A 23,894-nucleotide genomic window follows, 5' to 3' on the forward strand; every position below is an offset into this window, starting at 1 on the left:
TAGCCTGTGTGGTGTTCAAACAATACACATGCCAGGCCCTCCCAGAAATCCTCATCCAACAGGTTGAGGGTTTGCTATTTCTTGTGTGTATTTAAGTGTATTTCCTAAAAGCACCAGGTTTGAGAACCACTAGAATAAGGGATAGAATTTTGAAAATGGCGTATCAGAGAGAGTGGAACACTTGACTGAGACATCGTAGAAACCAGCTCAGGATCTGCAGCGATCGACCTAATACAAGGCTATGAGAAGTGAAATGAGGACATGGCCATGAAGGGAAGCGTGGCAATGCAAAATAGTTCAAAGAAAATGTCATGAGACTCAAAGAACAACCGTGTAGGAGTAACCAGAAAAGCAGTTTAAGAATCTGAACTCAAGGTTAATGTTCCGTTTGACTAAATTGAATCAGAGAATTTAGAAGGAGCACACAGTTTAAGGAGGAAATTAGTATGGTTCAGACTCAGTACGACGAGATGGCCACGAAGCCAGTGGTCTTCGTGAAAGGGAAAGGTGAGATGTTTTGCTGTTTTGTTTTTGTATTCCCTGCCTTATGTCATTCATTCATTCAAACACTTAGTGACATCAGCATTCTAGGAGTGGAGGACAAAAACTTGAACATAACTCTAAAGGATCGCAAAGTCTGACTCAGACAGACAAGTGGCCCGACACTACAAGAAGCTGCTGTAACTGAGTCCTGTTCACCAGCCATGGGGATGGTATCACTTACATAAAGCTCAGAGAAGGAAAGAACAGTTTCTTAGGAGAACAGAAAGAAGGCTCAAATGGCTCCCTGGGCCACTGAGTAACTGGAATGCACAGGTTACTTCTCTGTGAACACATATGCCTCTTCTATCTCAGACAGAAGGTCGGTGGAACTGTCAAATGTATTCACTTCATTCCCACGAGTTAGTTGCATATCAGCTCTTTTCCCAAAGGTTAACAATCACAGAAACAGATACAACTACAATTTACGGTGACAAGCACAATTTTAAGCACTCTTCAGATCTCAACCCCTTAAATAATTTGAACAAGTCTGTGATGCAAATCTAATCATGGAACAGATAGAAAACTAGACCGAAGTTGGAGGAACTTGACAAATGTCATACAGCCGGAAGCTGCGACGCCAGAGCTCCAGTCAAGGGAGTCTGACTCCAAAGCATGAGTTCCTAAGTATTCTACCTGCCTCACATCTGTGAGCCGATCTTCCTCTATTGTAAGTCATTTAACAATTACATTATAGGCCAGTTCTCTGAGAAGACCCACCAAAGGAAAACAAAGTATTACACGGAAGAGCCACTACATCTCTTCTATCCTTCTCTTGGACTATCATACTCACATTAGGTAGATGTCAGACACCTGGCACTTACTAGGGAAAAAATATCTTTACCATAAACATTTTTAAAAATTCTGACCTTGGCAGGTTATATAAAGGAGCCATCCGGAAGCAGGCTACCACAGCCCTTTTCCTCTGCTTAGAGAGCAGCTTGTGCCACACAGCCTTTTTAGATCTTTGAGGATGTTCCACCTGGAGTAGGACGATACAAAGAAATAAATACAGGAACTCCAAACTAGCCTCAAAATTACAATACTACAGAACTATGCCTTATAGGGAAATGTTTTTGAAATTGAAATTCCAAAACTACCTTAGAATTATGAAAGAGTCCACGTCCCAAGAGTTACCCAATGCTAAATTTGAAATAGTTTTAAATGTTACCTATTTTTTTCTTAGTAAAAATACAGTATTTCCCAGGAGTGTGTACTTTAGAAGCTATGTCATCTCTAAAATCAAAGAAATATAAAGCCATTCTATAAAAAATCATTTTGCCTCTTTCTCAGAATTTGGTTACTTTTCTGCCTATGCAAAAAAATAACCTATTTTTATTTATGTATCCATTTTACCTGATTTTATTATAAGAGTTACAGCAATAAACACGCATGGAGGTGATTAAAGATAATTCTAATGAAAATTCTGCTGTTTCTTAATATAACAGGATGGAGAGAAGATGACCAGGCTTCATGAACACATTATTAGGAGTGAGTAACACTATTTAATTTTGCAAAAATGTTAACATATATAACTACTTTGTTAGATAGGGACAAGTGAGAACTTAAAAGCTGCAGGAAATGATGCAAGCAAGCTATTTATTTAGCTAATGGTGTTTAGAACTCCAAGAGGAAAAACAGATTAATTATAAGTATTAGAGAAAAAAAGTCCCAACATGTAATTCTACATTAATTAGTAATCTCTAGGCAATTGAACACTGTACTTCCCCTACTATAATAGTTCCAGCGCATACATGTAGATCTCTGGAAGAAATAAAAATGTTACATTAGCTAAAAAAAATAAATAAATAAATTTATTATCCTTTGCAGTAAAGGGTCAAAACATGAATGTACTAATGCCTGAAGAAAACAGTAAGAATGTTTGGACGACAGTGGTTTAGAAATTTTAACATAGCAACATGTGTAATTTGAAAGTGCTTGTCTGTGACCCTCTTCCCTCCATAGGATCAATAAACATGTTTGGACAATTATCCATTTCGGTTTTCTTCTCAATGATTGTGTTAAGCAAAATAAAACATTGTGGAGATTTAGCACTGTGGTGGAAACAGAATCAGGATAGTACTGTTCAACTAGACCCAACACATTTCAATGTAAAGTTCCATTTTTAGATCCAGGACTGGAAATGGTAGTTTTGATGGTAGTTGAAATGGCACTCAGATCAACGTGGGTGACAGTCAGCAAACATAATTAAATGCCTAGGCATTGAAAATACACAGTGGTGAACATGGTAGGAAAGGTCCATGGCATCATGAAGCTTACCAATTGGTGGAGAATTTTATTACACTAGGGAAGACCTTAAATAGTGAGTTTTCCTATAAATCAAGTAGATCTGCAATCCAAAGGTGTGCAAACCAATGTGCGTCTTATAACTGTCTGAATGCCTGGACATGTTAGCTTGGCTAGAGATTTGGAATATTAGGAAATTCCAAAGAGACAGCTTACTCTCGTGAGAAAAATTACCAGATCTACAATACAAACTACACATTTGCAAAGGTCGCTGATATTTGAGATAAATTAAGTATTTCCTGTACAACCACTGTTTTGGCATTGAGTTTAGCTAGTGAAAATATTCTTTGCAAATTGACTTACAACTCAGTTACAAGTTAACATTTGAGTAGAGGTATTAAAGGCATGAATTCTACTCACAAATATCTTCCACTCTTCTCTATTCTTTGATAATCGATTATTCCTTTTTGTTCATATCCTTAATAGTTAAAGAACACTTTGGCTTAAGTAAAATCCGACTCCATTACTTTTTCCTAAATAATGACTACTTCTTCTAAGAGTTGCAAGGGGATTCTCTGCTTGACAACTAGATTCCGTCGGCATCCTTTTATCCTCTCTTCACATTTCATATCCCAGCACAGCGATTTCATTACATGTTTATCTATTAATGTATCCACATTCCGTACTGGAGCATGGGCAATTTGAGTCGATGGGCCCTATTATTCAGACCTGGGGCCTGCTGAGGGCAAACCTGCCATGCGGAAGTGTGCTCCAAAAATGTTCATGAATGAACGGGCTCTTTAGGAAATGAATCCACTGCTTCACAAGTGACATCATGCATTATGGTTGGGACAAATTCATGAATATATAATAAATGGATATTGTAGAACACAATCAGATTTCAATAAGCTTCAATTAATGTATTTCAAATTCATCCAAGCAGATCCAGATATGTGCATGAAAGCCAAGATGAATGAAAAATTATGGTAATTTTGCCAGAAATAGTCCTCCAGTAGCCACTTAATGAACACTGAATAATCTTTTTAAACATGTATATAAGTCTGAAAACACAATTCTATGACTCTATGCTATGTATCACTTAAAATTTTATTACCTCAAATCCTGGCATTTTCTAATTGATAATAATTTGTATTTTTTTCATGAAAATATTATGGAAATGGGGAAATGTTGAGTTCCCTATATTACATTACATTATATTACTAATATTATGGTGCTACCTAATGTTGAGAGCCATATGGTGTCAGAGTATCCTAGTGTTACCTCATCAAGTATAGTGACAAATTGTATGACATTGGTGTTATTTCACTGGCCAGGGCAGGAATGGAAGATCACCAGATAATACAAAATAGGAATCAAAGAAAGATGTCTATTACTGCTATGGTGATACATTTTGAAGAACATTTAGGTGACAAAGTTCCTGAGATGACACAGGGTATTTTACTATTTTATGTTCAGTAAAATGCCATGTCCGGTGGGCGCTGTCATGAAGGCCTAGTGATGGATGGCTTATTGGCTCACTCTGTGGCTCACTGAATCTCTCACTCTGTGATATTTTGCTGAATGGACCTCGTGAGCAATACAGACTATGTCTCTGGGTTGCAGATATACTACCTAAAGCAGAAGATCCCTTATACTAAAATATAACCCACTGACTGATAGTCTCAAATATCACTGGTTTGGGATTTCTTGAGCAAAAGTAGTGAATAAAAAAAATCAAACACACAGTGAGATCTATAGTTTAAAATAGGACATAGCTGAAAAATTATATAAAGACACTATTCTCACATGGTTTTAATATCAATGCATTATTCTTCTCTAAATGAAATTTATTTCTGATCTTGGAGAAAATTAACTCAAAAATATTTTAACAAAAGGAAAGATTACAAAAACTCATAGACACAGACAATAGTTTAGTGTTTACGAGAGGGGGGGAGTGTGAGGGGTGGAAGATGAGGGTAAAGGGGATCAAATATATGGTGATGGAAGGAGAACTGATTCTGGGTGGTGAACACACAATGGGATTTATAGACGATGTAATACAGAATTGTACACCTGAAATCTATGTAATTTTACTAACAAATGTCACCGCAATAAATTAAAAAAGAAAAAAAAGAAATAAACAAAACAAAAACTGGTCCCGGACAATGTCAAAAAAAAAAAAAAAAGGAAAGATTAAACAAGTGACAAAAAATTTCAAGAATTAAACCAGTGAAAGATAGCATCTCAGACATGTTGTTATGAGTAGCAATATTTCAAATGATACAAGCATAAAACATTTAAAATCAGGTGTAACTCTTGAAATTTTTGTTATAATGATTTAAAATTAAGCATATAATCCTAATTACACTTTTAGAAATACTTTGCAAAAGGACAATAAAACCAAGGCCTTGATCTCTCAAAATACATACATTATTTATATATTGCTGCAAAAAATAAAGCTAGGAAATTGTGTTTATTAGATACTAAGCACTCCTTAGTCATATATATTTTTATAATGACTATGCTGAACAAATACATATTTTTGGCCTACAGTTGATGAATTAACACACATCCTCTTTTTTAAAATGTTGTTTCCACAGTTAATGCAGATATGATTGAATCAGCACAAAATCTAACCTGTTCAAGATGGAAAAGCACATTTGCTATATCCAATACTCTTTCCACCGTCTTCTCAGGATCGGAACTATCTTCAGTCCTGTTCGGTAAGTCTTTGTAAAGAGCCATTTGCCATCTAATGGCAGGATCCTCCAACTGCAGAGCAAAGGAAAAAGTTCAGAAAACCTAAGTATACGATGTAAAGAGGGGAAGACCTACTTCCGAAAGGTAGATGGACAGTTATGTACTGAGCACAGCACAGAATCAAAACATGCAGAGATCAAGACAGAGAAAGACCTTGTACTCATGATATTTATCATCTAGTGGGAAGACAAAACGGTAAACACACATTTACAACAGTGATGAGAGCTACTGAAAAAAAAAAGGTACCAGGAGACTTATACCTGTTGGTGGTTGAAAAGATTTCCCTAAACAAGTGAAGTTTCAACAGGATTTAAGGATGAATTGGAGATGGTCAAAGAAAGGAAAGAGGCAAAGAATCTTTTATCTTTCTGTTCTCTCACAGTCAAACCCTGAAAGATGTACGGATTTACTTTCATAGGCAGTGATATAGGATTACGTTTATCTGTAAACACAGAGACTCTACAATATAGCCTAGTTTCACTGAAACAAAAATATCGATTAATATAAACCAATGGAGTGCTACAAAATCATATTCTTATAATAAAGGAGCCTACACTTTATTTTTAATAGTATCAAATTTCCTGCGTGAAAGAGATAGCTGAATTCTCTATGTTTTCAAGAAAAGTTAGTATAAATCATAGAAACTGACAAATACAAGCATCTTTTCAGGGGCTAGAGCATGTTGCTTCAAATCAATAATATAGACAGCCATTAGAAACGGGCAAAGCAATCCCTATCTTTCTCTCATTTAAAATCTCCAGGAAAAATGGGAGACTGAGTGCAATGGAGCAGAAGTAAATGGACAACATCTAAATATTCACAACTCCTAACCTGAGAAAGTATAGTCTGAAATGTCAAAAATAACTTTTACCTAGAGACACAGAGATAGCGCTTTGTACCCTGAATGACTTGTAGACAGCAATTTGTCCTTTGGTGACACAAAAAGTGCTTTTTCTCCATATACTTTTTTTCATATGAGCACTGTGTTTGGTACTTCTAAATTTTAATGTGCATACTAACTTATATTTGGCAAAATAAGTATAATCTTTATTCTCTTTAATATAACATTGCTCTCCCTCCAGGATTTCCATTTCTATAGTTTCAAGACAATGTATTCAAGACGAAGCTAGAAACAAAAGACTTTGTTTTCTACAAGTTTACCTGTATCCATAATATGTGTGCCTAACCCCCAACATAAAAAACTTTAGAACGAAATGTCAAAAAGAGTACGCATTCATTACCACTTTGTTACCTCATTCATTTGGAAGTGAAATATTAATTACAAATGTGTTTCCTTTCCTGCTCTCCTTTCTTCCCAACTGCCCAATACACAACACAAAATGTCCAAAGTATTTCTATAAGTAACCTCTAGAATATAACAGAGGAATTTCCTTCTGCTCATCCAAAGATAACCTTTTTCATTAGACTATTCCCTAAAAGTGACAGGAACCCCTTCTCAAGAGGCATGGACTTTTCCTGTCTCTTCAGCAGTGCTGGTCCTAGCTCATGATTCCCACATGTGGCCTCGATTCCCCTGGGGACCCTGAGGACCTTTCAGGGAACATGATGTCCTCAAATACCATGCATGGTTCAGCTGGAGGCTTTATGTACGTTTTTTAAAATGCTCAAAATCTTTTTGCTATTTGGAAAGAGATCATGCTCCATCTAATAGGAATTAATCCACTAAATATATGAGCACATATCAAAGTACATATCAAATTTGCTCTAAATAAATATTTGTGTGTTGTGAATATTGTAAAGGCAAGTTTTGCCTTTGTCATGTTAATTCTGAAGTGTTAAAAGAAAAAGAATGGAGTTTGGGTCTTTGGGAAGAAGCAGTTCAATACCCAAAAAGGCATAGATTATACTGCAGTCACTACTTCTTGACTTTTGGACATCTTCGTAATTAAAAAAAAAAAAAAAAGTTTCTCAGAAGGAACACCAGAATAGAAGCAAGTAGGTGGAGTCAAAACGATAAACTGCTAGACTTCCTACATTACATAACAGGTTCTATAAACAAATGAATAATTTATCCCGTAGCATGAAACAATTTCCAAATTAACAGTCTACTTACTGGACTAACAAAAACTATTTCTAGCAATTTTTTTAAGTCACTTTTAAAAAGTGGGTGTTATCTTGGTTTCCATTCATGTTTTCTTCTAAATGTATACTTGCTTTTCTAGGTAAATTCAATTATTCCCATTAAAGCAATTCTTAATACCTTGTATGTACTGACTCTTAAATACAGTACACATATCTAATTCCTGAGCAATAGATCTAGAATTTCGAATTCTTTTTATTATTATTATTATTAGTTTCAGGTGTACAAACCAATGTAATAATTACATTCTTACAGACACCTGTCTCGATGTCCCAAAAGTCCTCCTTATATGAGCATGAAGGAAATGTCCATGTTACTTCAACTGGTGACATGTATTTTCAGAGTTTGACAATCTCTGATGCTCTACTTTAAAAACACATCATTTGTAATCGTGAGTCTTTAATTCAAAGAATTTGCAAGTAGGACAATGACTGATTAAAATAATATATTTTCACTGTCTTAATTGCTACAGTAACATTTGGAGTACTATTCTGAAGAGAGATTAACTACTGTTTTGGTATTACATGTGCTTTGGAGTACATTTGGCTTACCTTGCCTTGTAAATGAATATTACTGCGGATTATATCTCGTACTTCTTCCTCAGTGTCTTTCTGTCAAGAAACCAATGTTACATAAAAGACATGTTATAAAGCATCACCTGTTACAAGTCAACAGAAATAATGCAATCCAAACCTGTTTCAAAAAAGTACATTTCTGAACAAGTATCTTTATAGGATTTAAATACATGCCACAAATTTGGGGGGGGGTCTCTTTCAGATAATTTCTTGATACTGCTGTGACTTAAAAACAAGACAACTACCTGCTTTAACACCACACAGGAAGTGCATTAAGACTCAACGGAACCGAGTTTCCAGTTCCTAACAAGGGTGCCAGAGCATGTTGCCTTGTGTTCAACTAGAAATAAGTCACCAGCACTCCCACAAACCTCCACAAAGTAATTTTAGCACTTATATAGCACTTCTCAGTAATGAGAAGCACGGCCTGAGAATCAAGTATTAGACAAACGCCAATAGAACTCTGCACAGTCTCCACTCAATTTTCTCATTTTAGGGTGTCAAACTCTGGAAATACAGAATACAGGGCGCTTCGGGATATCCAGAGGGGAAAGAGCATGTCCTCTGATTTACATAAATTTAAATAGGAATCCCCATGTCCACTTTCTAAAAACTGCATCATCAGCTGCGTAGCCATGAAGATGACCAACAGAAGCCGTCAAGAAATCAAGAGAACTTAAATCTTGAAGCTTGCAAAGAAGGGCTGCAGATTTAAAAGTCAACACCGCATCTAACCACAGTCAGCACAACACATTATGCTCCTAATGTTGAAAACTCACCCTTTATAAATCTGAATATACCTCTAATCACGAATTTTTTGTAGGAGTTCATGTGAAATCAATTGTTTTTTCACTACCTGCGATTTGTTTGTAGCTTTTCCATGTGATTCCTGAATGTGACCAGGAGGCGATTAACATAATTTAGAAATAAAAAGAGCACCACCACCCTCCAAAAAAGGGGCAGTGTTTGTATCTGACTCCTAGGGCCGGTGCAGAAAACCACTTAATAAAACATTTAATGCCACTGAAATATTGACTCTGAGCAGGGAAACAAAGGTGTACAAACACCTGGGAGGTTGCAGGCGGAGGGATCGGCATCCAGGTGTGGACAGGGCACTTACCAGACTAAAACGGTTTTTGGCCAGAGCGATGAGCTCCTGGTCTCCCGGGGCACAGATATTCAACCCAATGGGCAGCAGTCGCTTCAGGGCCGCCACAATCAGTGAGGTCTGCATGGAGTAGCGGTCTCCTTTCCGCTTCATTTTCTTCCGCTCCTGATCGGACACGGCCGCCTACGGGACATGGGGAGGGTTGCATGCTGTGCTGCCTTTCTCCCAGACCTGTGCACCTTTTCTAACTTGATTATGGATTTGTCTTCCTCGTTCTCTGCTGGTCCATGTTTTTGAAAATCCTCCTGAGAATATTTTTCCTATTTCCTTCTTCATGGCTTTGCTGATTTTCAGCCCTACTCTCAGATTCCCAAGTTAGTACAATTCACTGGTGTGCATTGCTATACAATTTTAGAAGGACAATGCACATGGCAATTCTTGGGAAGCATATGAATATATGAAAACTCCGTGGTAATTACTGATAGTATATGTTTTATAATTCCCAATGCTTAAGAGAGAAAAAAATAAGAATAGATGGGTTTTGTTTTGACAAATCCCTGCTTTGCAATGCATATCCATACACGATATATACAAAACTATTAAAATACACTGCCTTTTATGTAGTCTGCCAGTTTGTGTCCCGAGGGCCTTAATCCTAATCTAGGGGAAACACACATAATATGCTAATCGGTGTTATGTACATATCTGGGATTATCTCTGGATGATCTGTTTAAAACTGAGGACTGCCATGCTACTTGTGCTTTTGTTGAAGATTATGTGCCAGCTACAGGCTCCTCACAAATGCCAGAGTCTAATTTTCACTGAGTAGTGAGTAGTCTTCTTTCTATTAAGAGGGTACTTTCTAAAGTCAAAATTAAAATAATTGTCCCATATCCACTTCTCTGTGCATGCTCAATTTCTTTGTAGCAACATATCAAACATTAATAATATTTTCATGATACTGACATATTGTAATAGTTTGGTGCAACTGAAGAAAAATAAAAAACGAAACAAAACAGAAGACAGTCTAATATACAAATGATCTGCTTTCCCCAAAAGAAGGCACAGTCTCTCACAACATGATCTTGGAATAAGTTTTTCCCATAGTGAAACAATTGAGTCATCATACAGTAATTATACTTATATATATTATATTGTGTTACTGATATATTACAATATATATTAAATATATAGTATATATTGACACGTTATATAAAACCTATCATATCTGAACCATAGCGATGAGAATCATATTCACTTTCTAAAGACATATACTTATTGAACGGATCCCACTTTTATCTGTACCAATTTGTAAGAGATTATTTTCAGTAAGTTTGGTAGAAAAAGCATGGTGAATAATAATTTGTACTGTTAAACTGATTAACCCGTAAAATAATAAATCAGTGGGTGTTGAACGAGCTCCTTGCTTTAAAAGGAAAGGTAACCACAGTGATAAACATGATTACCCAAATAAGGAACAACCATCCCCAAAATTAAACAAATTGATGCAAAGCCTAGAAACTCATTTCTATCCAATCATGGCAATGTAGTTATAGCAAAACAATATTACCCAATACAATAAAGTCTAAATTTTATTGGAGCTGGAGATTTCTTTAACTTATTCTTTCAGTTTATAGTTATATAAACAAAAGAGGTTTATACCTAGTTTGATATTTATAAATATTTAAGTGACCTTACAATGAAAACAATTTAAATCAACACTAACGGCAACCATAGATTGCTCAATTTTGAGCACAATGATTAATTCCTCCTGATGCTCAAACAATAATCTTGCTTTTTATGCCACAGGAAATCTGTAAACAGAGAAGGGAAGTTCATGAATCTTTGAACATTGATAGTGTAGTCCACTGCTACTATGGAGAAACTAAATCTACAAGTAATCAAATATGCTCATGATCATCTTATTGGTTGGTTTTTGTTTGCTTGCTTGGTACCTGCTTTGTTCCTTTCTGTACATGCAGAACAGCCTTGCCCGTAGGAGCTGCTCAATAATTTGTGAATTCAATTTGCATGATACTTCATTTTCAATATTCCCTAACATCCAAATCAGATATGAATATGTAATAACGTGGTCAATATGTAGGCATGTTTAAGGAGAAAGGAGAATGAACTGACCTGTCTCTTAAGTCAGTCTAATTCAGGAGTCTGGGGCATGGATGTCTCTGCTGCAGTGACACCTCAGGCAGACGGCTCAGGTCTTGTCACAGGGGTCCCTGTGGCTCTGCATCTCTCCATTCTCAGCTTTGTATGGGGAACATCTCGCTGTTCACTTCAGAAGTGAGACCCAGGGCCACCCTTCTGTTGTCCATTCTGACACTAGACCTGAACAGTGTAGCTAACATCCCACTTGGTGCCCACCATGCCACCTGTGATCAGCAGAGCACCTCAGTGACTCTGCAAAAACTTCAGTTAAGATGCTGCTACGACCAGCACAGGGATGCTCAGATCTGTCCAAATGCTGAAACGTGGCCATCATGATTCCTTTAGTGAAACAATTTAATGCACTGATGTAGTTGACTCCATTGTTTGAACTAGAAACATTTCTAGGAAAAAAAGTCCATCGCACATATGTGACACAAAACTTCAAGCACATATGCAGGCAAAAAATAAATAAATAAATAAAAATAAGGAAGCAAAGCATAATCAGTAATTTCGAAATTTTCATCAATATTATAGTATATTTAGGGTTTGGTACTATCTGCAGTTTTAGGTTTTCATGAATATTCCTGGGGGTCTTGTAATATACCCCCATATATAAGGGGTTACTGTACATAATATTGACGAATTATATGAATATTTTGTGAGTGTTTGTATTAAGCATTTCTTTTTATTCTGATGCTTTGACATCTTGGAGTCTTGTTGACACTTGACTGGCCCTCCCACAAGGCTAGTCAATTCCTAGAGACAGGAAAATACCTGCTTGCAAGTACACCTTCCATAACAAACCAACCAACACAGAGTCCATATTCCCCAATCACCTTTTACCTGGGCCTCAATCCACCTGCCTTAATCACCCAGGGCCAGGTATTAGACAACTACAGACACTTCCTATGCCCCAGAGCCCTGGAGTTATTAAACTAGCCAAACCTGAATCTGCTTACCTGGCCCCACCTGCTCCTTCCCACAGAAGCCACAGTGAAAGGTCATGCCCACTTATCCCCCTCACACCGCCTCCTGACAGACCCTGGGGCTTCCCCACATGCCCGACTATAGGCCACACCTTCCGTATCTAGGGAACTGTGAGTAAAAACTTCTTCAAACTTCTTCCTTCATGGCAATCATTTCTGTGCCTGCTTATCATACCATACGTGAATAAATCAAATCTTGGTTACCCTCAACACTGTGTATGTGTGTGTGTGTGGTCAGTAAACATACCATATCTATCAAATTCCAGGTACAAACCTTCAAAGAAATATTTTTTAAAATCAACCAATGCAAATTATATTCGGACATTTTCTAGAACAGTGAAACACTAGAGAAATACCTTTGACATCTTTGACTTGGTGTCAGAGATGAGGAAAGACATGTTATTGATTTCGTTCTGAACGACGAAGTTCTGCTCTTCTCTTTTGAAATTCTGAGAAGTTGAAAAGAAAATTTCAGTTAAAACCACATAGATAAGACGTCCATGTGATTAGAGGTTGCACAGGACCCAAAGGTTTCTACAAAGATAAGCATTAATTTGATATGTACAACTTATCAAGAAAAGGAACAAGAAGTTGTTGAATATGCCATGAGGGTGCCTGGCTAGGAGCAACCATTCTGGGAACTGGATATAAATATGTATGTTTCAAAGGTAAAAAAAACTCAGGTTCAGAAAATTTAAGTAACAAAGACACACATCTACCAAGGGCAGAATGAATATCCAGCCTGATTTGGCTGGTGTGTTACCAAGGATAGAAAATCACTGGCTTTTATCTACAGGAACATAAACAAGCTGAAAGAATTCCTGTGACATCACAGAAAATGAATGTCAATGTGAAGATATAAATCCACGTGTTAAAAAAAGCTACTATTTCACATATTATTTCTGTGTGACGGTATGTTTAATGTATATTTTTATATACATTTTGGTATTAAGTTTAACAGACTCCTCAGGGCAGGCAGCAAATAATATTTGCATCTTAAATATTAAGTTTGAAGATTTTATTTTTAAAATATATTACATTTCCAAAGTAATTTGATTTGTATAACAATCTGATGAAATAAACTAGGAAGACATTTCAGAGGATGAAACCGAGGGTGAAGTGTTCATTTTTACTTTCTCAGAATCTCCCATTGACAAAGTACCATCAAATTAAAATTGATACAAAAATTCTAAGCTTTTGAAATATTTTGGAACAATAATAAATCCTCATTCACCCATATGCTGCTAATTACTGAAAATTATAGGGCACTATAAAATTATTAGGATTAAAATCATTTTTAGATTTAAAACTAGATAGTTCTACTTGCAACATACAAAATAGTGAAAATGTACTTTATAAATTCTATCAACAGGATTCCCAGTGGGAGCTTAATGTATTCTAACACATGAGTAAAACTAAATTCCTATAGAAACAAAAGTGATGATGATAGAAAAAATTTGCAGAAGTAAAACACGTGTGTCCTATGACTGAAAATGCAAGACATGTCAGCAGTTCACAAACTGAGGCTGGCGTACTCCTGGAACCAAAAATGGAGAGTGGGGGTGAGAGACCAAAACGCGAACAGAAAAAGAAGGCTGAAACATGAGAATGGCAGGTCTCCATGTCCATATTCCCCTAAGAATTAGAGCAAACAAAAAATGTGTGTATGGACAGCAATTGAAAAACCCTGTGATTTTTTGAAGATCAATTACAAAACTGAAAAGAAGTTTTAGATTGTTTTCATCTCCCCAGGGGAAGCTATTCTCTCTCCTCACCAGTTAAGCGATACCTAGTAGACAAGTTTGAGAAACACTTCTGTAGGTATTTACCAAGGCGTTGGAAAATCGGCTCAAGTTTTGAAATCCCTTAACATATTCCAAACACTAGGCACTGCCCATATTTTTCTACTCACGTGGGATTTTGACCAGTAGATAAATACTTCAGCCACCATACGGAAAAGGTCCTCCGCTTCTGGGTTAGGCTCTTTGAGCCACTTTGCCCTGAATTACAAAATAAATAAAGTGATTTCTCAGGTACAACATAATTAGAAAAACACAAAAAAAATCACCCTCCCAAAGTTAAATCTGAAACCAAAGGCAGCTCCGAAGTCTCAGAAAGCTGTAACACTTAGAACATTTTAAACATCGTAACTGTCAGACTGCTAACTTTCCCTGAGAAAGGCAGAATGGGATTTCTGGTTGTACTTAAGATGCTCGATGAAAATCAGCTTATCTATATAAACACATTATAGATGTTTATCTATATAAACATCTATATCTATATAAAAACTTAGCTCATCGCTAAGTAGTGAGTGAATGAAGCAATTCAGTCAGCACACACAAACCCAGCCAAGTGATAATGGAATTAGAGAAATGAATCACTTCTGTATATCATACCTGTTATAGTCCACAAATCGAATCAGGAGAGGGTAGAAGGCATAGAGGTCTCTGGCCAGAGTGGTGAATTCATCCAGAATGAGCAGCTCAGCCTCGGACATGTCCCCCCTGGCCTCGGCTTTCAGGTGATCTTCCTCAGACACAACCATGGCTGCCTTTTTCTTGAGTTTCTCCATTAATGGCAAGAAATGAGTTTTCAAGAGCTGAGGTTTCACTTTATTTATAATAGGCTGGGAAAATACTGTTTGAAGACAGGCATTAATATTCCGCTCTGCATAAACATTCATTATAATGAGGATAGACTGTAATTACAATTGTAGCTCGATTAAACCCCTACTCTTCCAACACATGGTTTCCTGTAAGAGTCAGCTTGGGACTCTGTTTTCTAGTCCAAAGCCTAACTGTATTTGCTGTTCAAAACTGACGACTGAATTGAATGTGATGGGCTTCCCTGTTTTTTAAAATGGACTGACAGCTAATTTAGAATAGAAAAAAAAGAAGACATTCATTCACTTTGCAAGTCAGTTCTTTTTACACAAAGCATTTCCCAAATGGGATGTGCACCACTCAGTAATTACATAGACTATGTGCAGTTTCCTCACTTAACGGTCCCCACCCCATCCCAATGGAAGAGCTGTTTTACATAGAACACTGCTCGTTTATTTAATTGTAGTTGCAGTTGTTAGCAATAGTTCTAAACGTGATAGAGACATTTTAAAAAGGATTTTTCCCTACAGGTGAGACATATACACACTGCGGAAATGTATAAGAGAGGAATTTTACAATCAACCATAATCACCCCTACCTAAATTATTGTCACGTTGGTGTATTTCTTTCGAGATTTTATAATTTCATAAGCATGTATTTATATGTATTTCTGAATTCAATTTTTAAAAAAACTCTTCTTTTTACCCTCCATGATATTGTGAGCAATTTCCAAGTCATAAAATCCTGTTGAAACCTCTCTGTTAAATGATGCATAATACTCTGGTATTTGGATGTACACCACCTATGTAACCGTACTGTAGGGGTGGGGCATTCAAATGGCTTCCAGTTATTCAAGCGAAATCGTACGATGGTAGGTAAATCGAAACGTAAACACTTGACCACACCTTTTGATCATCCTTCCCCATTTGCAGTTAGACAGATAGCTAAAAGTGAGTTGTTTTAAATCCAGTTCTATCTTTGTCTCTGTCTACAGAATCCTTAGTGTTTCCTGCTGTGTTTACTGATTCATCTTAGAGAGATTGTCAAAACAAGAAAATGTTTACTGACTTAAAAGGAGCAATTATATGGAAAGTTAATCAGTGGCTGACATGTCTCCTTTTTAAAGAACAGCAAGCTAGTTTTAGCACAGAAGAAAATATAAAGACTAAGATAGAAAAAGTCTAGTCTAATGTATTTCAGATTGTTTGGGAAATAAAATAACTTTAAGTGGCACCTTCCTTTCCATTGCTCACCTGCTAACCTCTTCATCCAGGCCCCCTCGTCAATCCCCAAGTTATTATAAATGATTTTCAATATGTTCCCCAGAAGGGTGTTCATGTGCTCGGAGTTCAGAGCTGTGCAGCACATTTCAGCCCTTTCTGGGTTGTTCTCAGGTCCGTGTTCCCACCAACGAGACATGTAGCTACAAAGCATGGGCAGGATGACTTCCATCACATGTGGCATCTGTGTGTAGCGAATACCAGACTCCGCGAGCTCCACAATCTCTTCCATGAGCTTCTCCAAAGACGGTATATTTGGACAAACATCTTCCACATTAGTTGGTAAACTGAGAGCTGGAGGAACATGCACAAAAAGACATCAGTGAAAGAACGGACACGACAGCCAGATTCCATCTGTTTATAAGAGCCACAAAGAACCATTTCGTTTGGGCTTCAAAACACAGCACGACTGGCATGTCCTTCTCCCTTTCTCATGGCAGCAATTTCAACCTTTCTTTTCCCCAAGTCCCTGCCCTACCACCACTCCCTGAAGACCAGCAAAGGACCACTCCTACTACCTCAGAGCAAACAAGAATATCCACGTCTCTGCCTCCCAGCCTCCGTCCAGTCCCACATTCACATCTGATCCCATTTTAGAGGAAAGTGTTTGAGGTTCCTGCTCAGGGTCAGCCTGTGTTCCCCCAGAGCTGACCCCACAGCAGGGGCCTTGCTCAGACCTGAATTTTCCGCCCCTTCCTCTCTAATACCCTGCCCAACAGCCTTACAGAGGCTCACATCTCTCCTAGATTGTCAGCTTGCCAGGTGTTCTTCGAGGGCCTCTGCTTCTCACCATGCACTTCATTTGCTTTCACAATCCTTATCTTACTGTGACAGTGAGATAAGTAAGACCTTTCACATCACTGACCAAATTCCCTTTGGCCCAAATCCCCGCCTTTCCTGAGCTCCATGCATTTGGTCTGTCAGGCCTCTCTTTCGAATTGTTAGTCCCTTCACTCACTCTATTCTCCTTGCTGAACTTTTAAATGTCGGTCTTCTTAAGGGATCTGTCTTTAAGTCTCTTCTGTTTGGGCTTATATGTTCGCCCAGGCAATTTGGGCCATTCCTAGGGGCTCCTGCTATAAGCTAACAATTTTCAAAGGCTATGTTTTAATGTTTTGGTGTCTAATACTGAAATTCTCAAAAGCAACTGGAACACCATGGGTCTATACTGAAACTTGAACTTTCCCCTCTCTAACCCACCTCTTGAACAAGTTGGTGGGTTGGTGACAATGTTATCCCATCAGTCACGCAGGCTAGAAACCTGGAGCCATTCTAGGCTGCGATGCTCCCTCATCGTCCACACAGCCTGATTCTAGCTTCAGGGACCCTCATCATCACATCACTGTCACACCACCCAGGGCCTTACTCAGTCACAGCAACGCTGCACTGTCACCGTCACTTCCCAATCAGTGACTCTTCCTTACTTCTGCATGAGGTATCTCTTAAAATGCACATCTACTCACATTGCTCCCCGGTTAAAACCCAATGAGAGGATGGTCTTCACTTGGGTAGTCCCCACTCCTCACCTGACACAGGGAGCCTTGCTTCCCCTTTGCTGGCTTTCCACTCATCTCACCTTTTAGCCCTTTCTCTCCTGAAAGCTATCGCCACCTCAAAGAACTAGAAGTTTCTCCTGAAGTCCCAGTGTCTCTAATGCCTCATTCATCATGTGCCAGCTCTGGGAAGTCTTTCCAGGGACCCACTGCTTTTGGGTCCCCAGGGTTCTCTATTCTGGACTCTACCGTGTACATTTATCAGTCTGTCTCCCTCTCCTGTAACTAAACGCCCTGAGGAAAAGAATCAAATCTTATTTATCTTTGAAGCATATCTCCTCCACCTACCACAGGGTGCTTCACAATTATTTGTTGAAGGACTGACTAAAAAAGAAAAAGAAAAAGAAAAAAACAAAACAAAAAAAATGAATGAATGAAAAGGAACCATTAAATTCAATTCCTTTACTTTGTTATGCAAATGATGTGTTATGGAAACCTAAGCAGGTAAATTTCCAGCTTTGTGTTATTCCTTTTCTATAATGAATAACAAATCGGCTTCATTCTTGATTCACAGCTAAACAATCAAAAATCCTAAATAAGACGTTGTTTATACAAGTGATTAATAATTCAAACTCAACCATGTTTTACTATTTACAAATATGTTATGGAAATTTTGTAGGAAAATATTGCCAAGTCACGTTCAACATATTTTTGTTTAACTTCCTCTGGTGTATGAAATAAGAATTGTAAAATAGGCAAATTAAATAACATGTTTTTAAGATTCTTTATTTGATGAAATACACTATTCCCTACAGTGAAATCAGCAGCTCCCATGAAAGCATGAATTCCACAGAGAAACGATCTTAGCCAAGAGTTACACATTTGTGAGCAGCAAAAGGTTCTTACCTTAGAGGAAATCAAACAGAAAAACATAAGAGGGCACTTGTGTAACGGTCAGGCCTTGAAAATTCTGTATGATTGCTTTAAGCGGCTGATTAGAGGAATGACTTGCTTATTATCTTTTTGTTGTCCAACTAGTAAATAATTCTAATAGATTCTCAAAGGCTGATCCTTGAAATCATCAGCAATGGTTCTAAAAGCTTTTTCAAGTGGGACAGTGAAAAAGAAAATGGGCCTATCTACCCAGAAAATAAGCAGATTCTCCCAAATGGAAAGTGACCTGACACGTAAGTATATGTAGATACCTACTGTACATACACATGCAAGTTTTAGGGGTGTACATGCTAGGGTCAAGTGCAAACTAAAGTCATTGATTAGTTGTTTCAGATTTATGGTTTTAAGTTTTATAGATGATAAAATGGGACAAAACTATTAGAAAAAGTCACATGGATGAAACTGCCTCAATAACGCAGACATATCTGGTGAACAAAGAAAAACCGAAGGGTACAAATCCATAAAGATAATAAATAAGAATGTCATACCCTTGCTGACTATCTGTAAGAGATAACTGAATCAGAAATCAGATTGACCTACTTTTTCATATCTGCTGATTATTTTTTATTTTTGTGTTAATTTGTCTGTGGTTCATGAACTCAGAAGACATCAAACTAATACTACAGGAATAGTATTCAGCATTTCCAAAAAAAATAATAATCCATAATAATCCAAATAGTAACATGTAAGAGCCAAATGCACTGGAGACAGTGAACTGAAATGGCCTGTTAAAAATCACTGTAGGAAAATCCAATCGCTGTCATTCAGTTTTAGCTTCACATCTCAAATGCTGTGCGTGCATCTGCGTTACCTGCTCTCTCGCGCACAGACTTAGTGTTGTAGATGGAGTAAACGTTATGTTTGTCGAGATGAGTTTCCAAGAACGCCACTGGAAAGGCACCAGCGAAGGCAGCCAGACATTCTCCCAGCGCAGAACGCTGTCTGTAAGTGGGAAATGCTTATGGTTTTTATGTCTTCCAGGTAAATAACTAAAGAAGTTATAGGAAAATTGGCAAGGTTAACCCCGAAGAGAGTTGGTAAAAGTGCTACGAATAAAATCCACTTCCAAATGCAACTTCTATATTGCAAAACATCATATGCTTTCAATAGCAAGATCCTTGCCGTTTAGAAAAAGCTAAGAAGAATTTAAAAAGTACAGACCAAAATATCAAAAAAACACCTGTAAATCCCCAAGTTAGGACATTTTCTTTTTTTTTTTCTTTTTTTAAACATAATGACCTACTGAGGAAGCATTCTTGCTATGTGAATACAGATTAATAATTAATAATTTTAAAATGAAGTACTAATACTAATATAATTTCATGAAAATTACCATATGTAAGTAATACTAGACAGCCATGAATATTAATATATACTAATGCTGAAAGCTATTGATAACTCTTAAAATTGAGTTGTCATTTCAAGGGAAGGAAGGTGTTTAAGGAATCAGATTGTGAGTAATTTATCCAGAGTAGGTTACGACCCCAAGCTCCCCTACCACTGATAGAAATTATCACTCTCCCTTAGTTATCAACTCAATCCAAGGCTATACTGGCACATTAAGTGTTATTACCAGTAAACATAGCATAATATGAGAGTTATTTCAGCCTATTATGAACTCCTTAAACGATCTTATATAAATATTTCATCTGAAAAGTCAATAAAATGGATCTAATTATAATTACATAATTCTCTTAGGCAATCTTAAATTTCTTGTTAAAAAATAGAATGCCTAAATTGAAAATGTCTGATATCTAATGTTTTAACTTAAAAATGACAAGGTACTTAGCTAGTAGAAAATATCCTTTCATAGAATGACATTGAATAAAATGAGTTCAAATCAAATACTTATTAACATGTCATTATTAAAAACAATTTAGGACATCATGGAATTACTAAGGTCACAGGTTTTGATTCAGACAGACCTGAGTCCCAATCTTATTCCTCTTACACCATTGTAGGAAAATTACTCTAAGTTTTGCTTTCTTTGCCTAAAAATGGGGATGCAGAACTGCAAAATTTCAGGTACACAGTATGGGTTCAATAAATATTTTAAAATAATCAGAAATAATTTAAGAATTTAATAGCTTAAAATGGTTCATGTATGACCTCTGGGTCATTTCTTCCCTTACATCTGACTCCACGAATCCTTTCATTAATAATTCATGTGAATTATTTAACATTACTTTTTTTTTATTTCATTAGTAGTTATAAGACCAACTCTGATCATTTGTGTTGGTATTCTGGAAATAGCAATTTTTCTTTTAGAAGACTGTACTAAAATATCTAAATTTTTATTAGTACAGAGTCGATTTTTCATTTTTTTCAAAGTATCCTTTACTCATCTTCAAAATTTTATTTTTATATTCTCCCCAAATCACTTTATAACTGCAAGATACATAGATACATGGGGGTGTGTATGTGTGTCCTTCATAAGACATAAACACTCAAGTTTAAACTGTATATTAAATATGGTCTTTATCATGATTGCTTTACTTTTTTTCATAACTCAGCTATCTTTTATTATATCAATTCAAATTTGGCTTAAAGATGATCTAATTACCCCCAATAAATTCAACACATGAACCTGGTTCTTTAGTTTATAACTAAGGGAAATTTTATAAAGTGAAGACTCTTGAAATAAATAGTTATAATGCTTGAAACAGCTATAAATACGATGTAAAATTTTAAAATCTTACCTTTCCACATAAATACTCTTGCTCGTTCCCAAAGCATATAAGCTAGTCAGAATTCTGTAACATGATACCTGTACCTCTTCCACTAAGGAAAAAGAAAATCTCATGTGAGAAAAAAAAAAAAACTTGTTATTCATACACTGTCCCAAGGAAGTTTAGGCTAAAAACAAAATCCAATATTGAAGGCACATCAATATTTTAACATTTGAAAGAAGCAATATGAGAACAAACAAATATGTGAAATGAAATATAGAAACTCATTCTCAAACAAAATTCTTTTTCTGAGGAGCTGAAGGTGTCCTAAAGAATCATGTTGTGATTATTCAGAATATAATCAGGAACATTTTTTTGTAATTTTTCTCTAGGTATAAAAGATTTTTTTCAAGAACGAAATTAAGCACAAGAATATCTGGGAGGAGAGGTAGATTTTGACTCCTGTTTCAAAGGTATATAAAGCCTGTTTATATTTTTAAGCCTCAAAGGAACAAGCATGAGAATGCTGGAGGAGAGTACGATAGTTATTTCTGAAATGATCTGACATTTAAGGGTATCAGCAAGTGACTCTGGTAGTTAAAAGCAAGAAAATCAAACGAAACCTTATAATGATCTATGATCCAATAAGACAAGTTTCAAAGGCAGGGAAATGTAAGAACTTTGGATTTCTCATTCCAACTCGGGTACCATTTGCTGGAGGAAGCACCACAACGTGAATGGGGAAACCATCCTTGTCCTCCAGACCAGTTTTCATGTCCACACTGTGCTCCTACTGGTTCAAGTAAACGTTTTGCCACTAATGGCTGTGTCATCCACCAAGTGACACAGCGGTTTTTACGCAGAGCTGCACTCACCTCGGGGACCTACAACACTGAGAGTCTCAGTGGCTGGGTCTGCAGTCGAGACCCATTTGCCTGCTTGACAGGGACTCGTATCTTCTCTCCTGGTCACATCAGCAGGAGAGCAGAACATCAGGGCAGATCATGTGTTTTTGTTTTGTTTTTTTTCACATAGCGTTGGGCATTCTGTGGATATTTTTAATAACTACAGCATTCCAGCCCACAACAGCTGGTTACATCCCCTATGAAAATAGACTGAAACCGATAAACAGAAGCCATTTGAGCCACCCTAGACAACCAATTATTTAGACCCAGGCTTTATCTCAGCATCTTCATGTTTGTTGGTAGTCCAGCTTGTGGAAACAATATGCATCGACTCGGAAATAATCTGAAAACATTTCATGTTGCATGTCCCATAGTCAAACGGCATTAGGAAATGGCCATGGAGAGAGACAACACAGAAACAGTAAAACTTGGAATTTGTACTTTGACTGTAGAAGTAATTGCCCCCACGATTCAATAATCCATCTCTGTAAGAACGGTTTCTACAGTTCAAACATCAACCTATAACGTTCTGCAGAAAAAGCATTTTAATGTGGAAGCAGTGTCCGAGTGACCTCGACATGGCTTTCACAATTTCTGACTGTACTATTCAGATAATGAAACTCTATAAGTAATAGATTTACATACGTATCAGATCTTCTCCAAACTGATGCTGGCCAATGTGCTCAAACAATGACGACAGCATGGGCAGCAGTGCCACCGTGGTGTAGTTGATGATCTGAGTGACACCTCTGGGTTGGATCCTGGTGTGGGTGAACTGGCCCTGCTTCAGATTCTCCATCGTTTTGTCCAGATCCTCGGCGGCGTGGTCCAGAAAGGCCCTGAGCGCACTTTTCACACTCTCCAGGCCAGTCTTCATGACCGTCCTACAAGGTACACACGGGAGAACTTGCACCACACGAGAGGAGCAAGTGAACTCCAGATAAAACAGACTCTACTTTGCCTACATTTCTCCATCCAACATTCACTCAATCACCTCCATTTTTAAATCCACTCTCAAATACGTTTGTTTCAACGTATTTGAAGTTACAGCTCATAGTGCTCTATAAATTCATAACCATTCCTAAATGCCTTCAGGGTCAACTTAAATCAGACCTCGAAGGGCAGGGCTAAAGCTTTATTTACAACCAGCGGTCTCAAATTCTGAGAATGTTTATTTTATAACTAACAAAACACAGCTTCTGAGCCAGTTTCGTTCATCTCAAATCCAACAGAACTAGACTGTTCCCTGAGGCAATGGCTGTGAAAGAAACATAATGCCAACTAAACCAAACTATATAGATATTTTGTGCTTTAAGGTAGCAATCAATCTTTCCTAAATTAGCCTCTGAAGACCAAACACTGTACAAAAGTGACACTCTAATGCCACTATTTCTAGTAAGAAATCAAGGTGTATAATGGCATCTCCTTTCTTCATTTATTATACAAATCATCTCAAATAAAATTTTAAAGACTAAAATGGATAATCCAAGAATATCATGGACTATTCTCT

The 23,894-nt window shown here is 37.0% G+C and overlaps 1 protein-coding gene across 4 annotated transcripts in view; it reads right to left on the reverse strand.

Moving 5' to 3' along the window:
• The window catches only part of RYR2 (ryanodine receptor 2), a 567,940-nt gene that overhangs the window by 85,616 nt on the left and 458,430 nt on the right, over window positions 1–23,894 (reverse strand). For all 4 annotated transcript variants that reach the window (XM_081039034.1, XM_081039033.1, XM_081039032.1 and 1 more), the window contains 11 exons: window positions 23,030–23,268; window positions 21,510–21,591; window positions 19,622–19,752; window positions 16,337–16,657; window positions 14,877–15,117; window positions 14,393–14,480; window positions 12,837–12,929; window positions 9,344–9,514; window positions 8,200–8,259; window positions 5,425–5,559; window positions 1,410–1,522 (listed from right to left, as the gene is read on the reverse strand). In XM_081039034.1, the coding sequence (XP_080895160.1) occupies window positions 1,410–1,522; window positions 5,425–5,559; window positions 8,200–8,259; window positions 9,344–9,514; window positions 12,837–12,929; window positions 14,393–14,480; window positions 14,877–15,117; window positions 16,337–16,657; window positions 19,622–19,752; window positions 21,510–21,591; window positions 23,030–23,268 (1,674 nt within the window). The remainder of the gene's footprint in view (window positions 1–1,409; window positions 1,523–5,424; window positions 5,560–8,199; window positions 8,260–9,343; window positions 9,515–12,836; window positions 12,930–14,392; window positions 14,481–14,876; window positions 15,118–16,336; window positions 16,658–19,621; window positions 19,753–21,509; window positions 21,592–23,029; window positions 23,269–23,894) is intronic.

This window comes from Rhinolophus hipposideros (genome assembly GCF_964194185.1).
Source record: "Rhinolophus hipposideros genome assembly, chromosome: 26".
In the NCBI taxonomy this organism is placed as follows: domain Eukaryota; kingdom Metazoa; phylum Chordata; class Mammalia; order Chiroptera; family Rhinolophidae; genus Rhinolophus; species Rhinolophus hipposideros.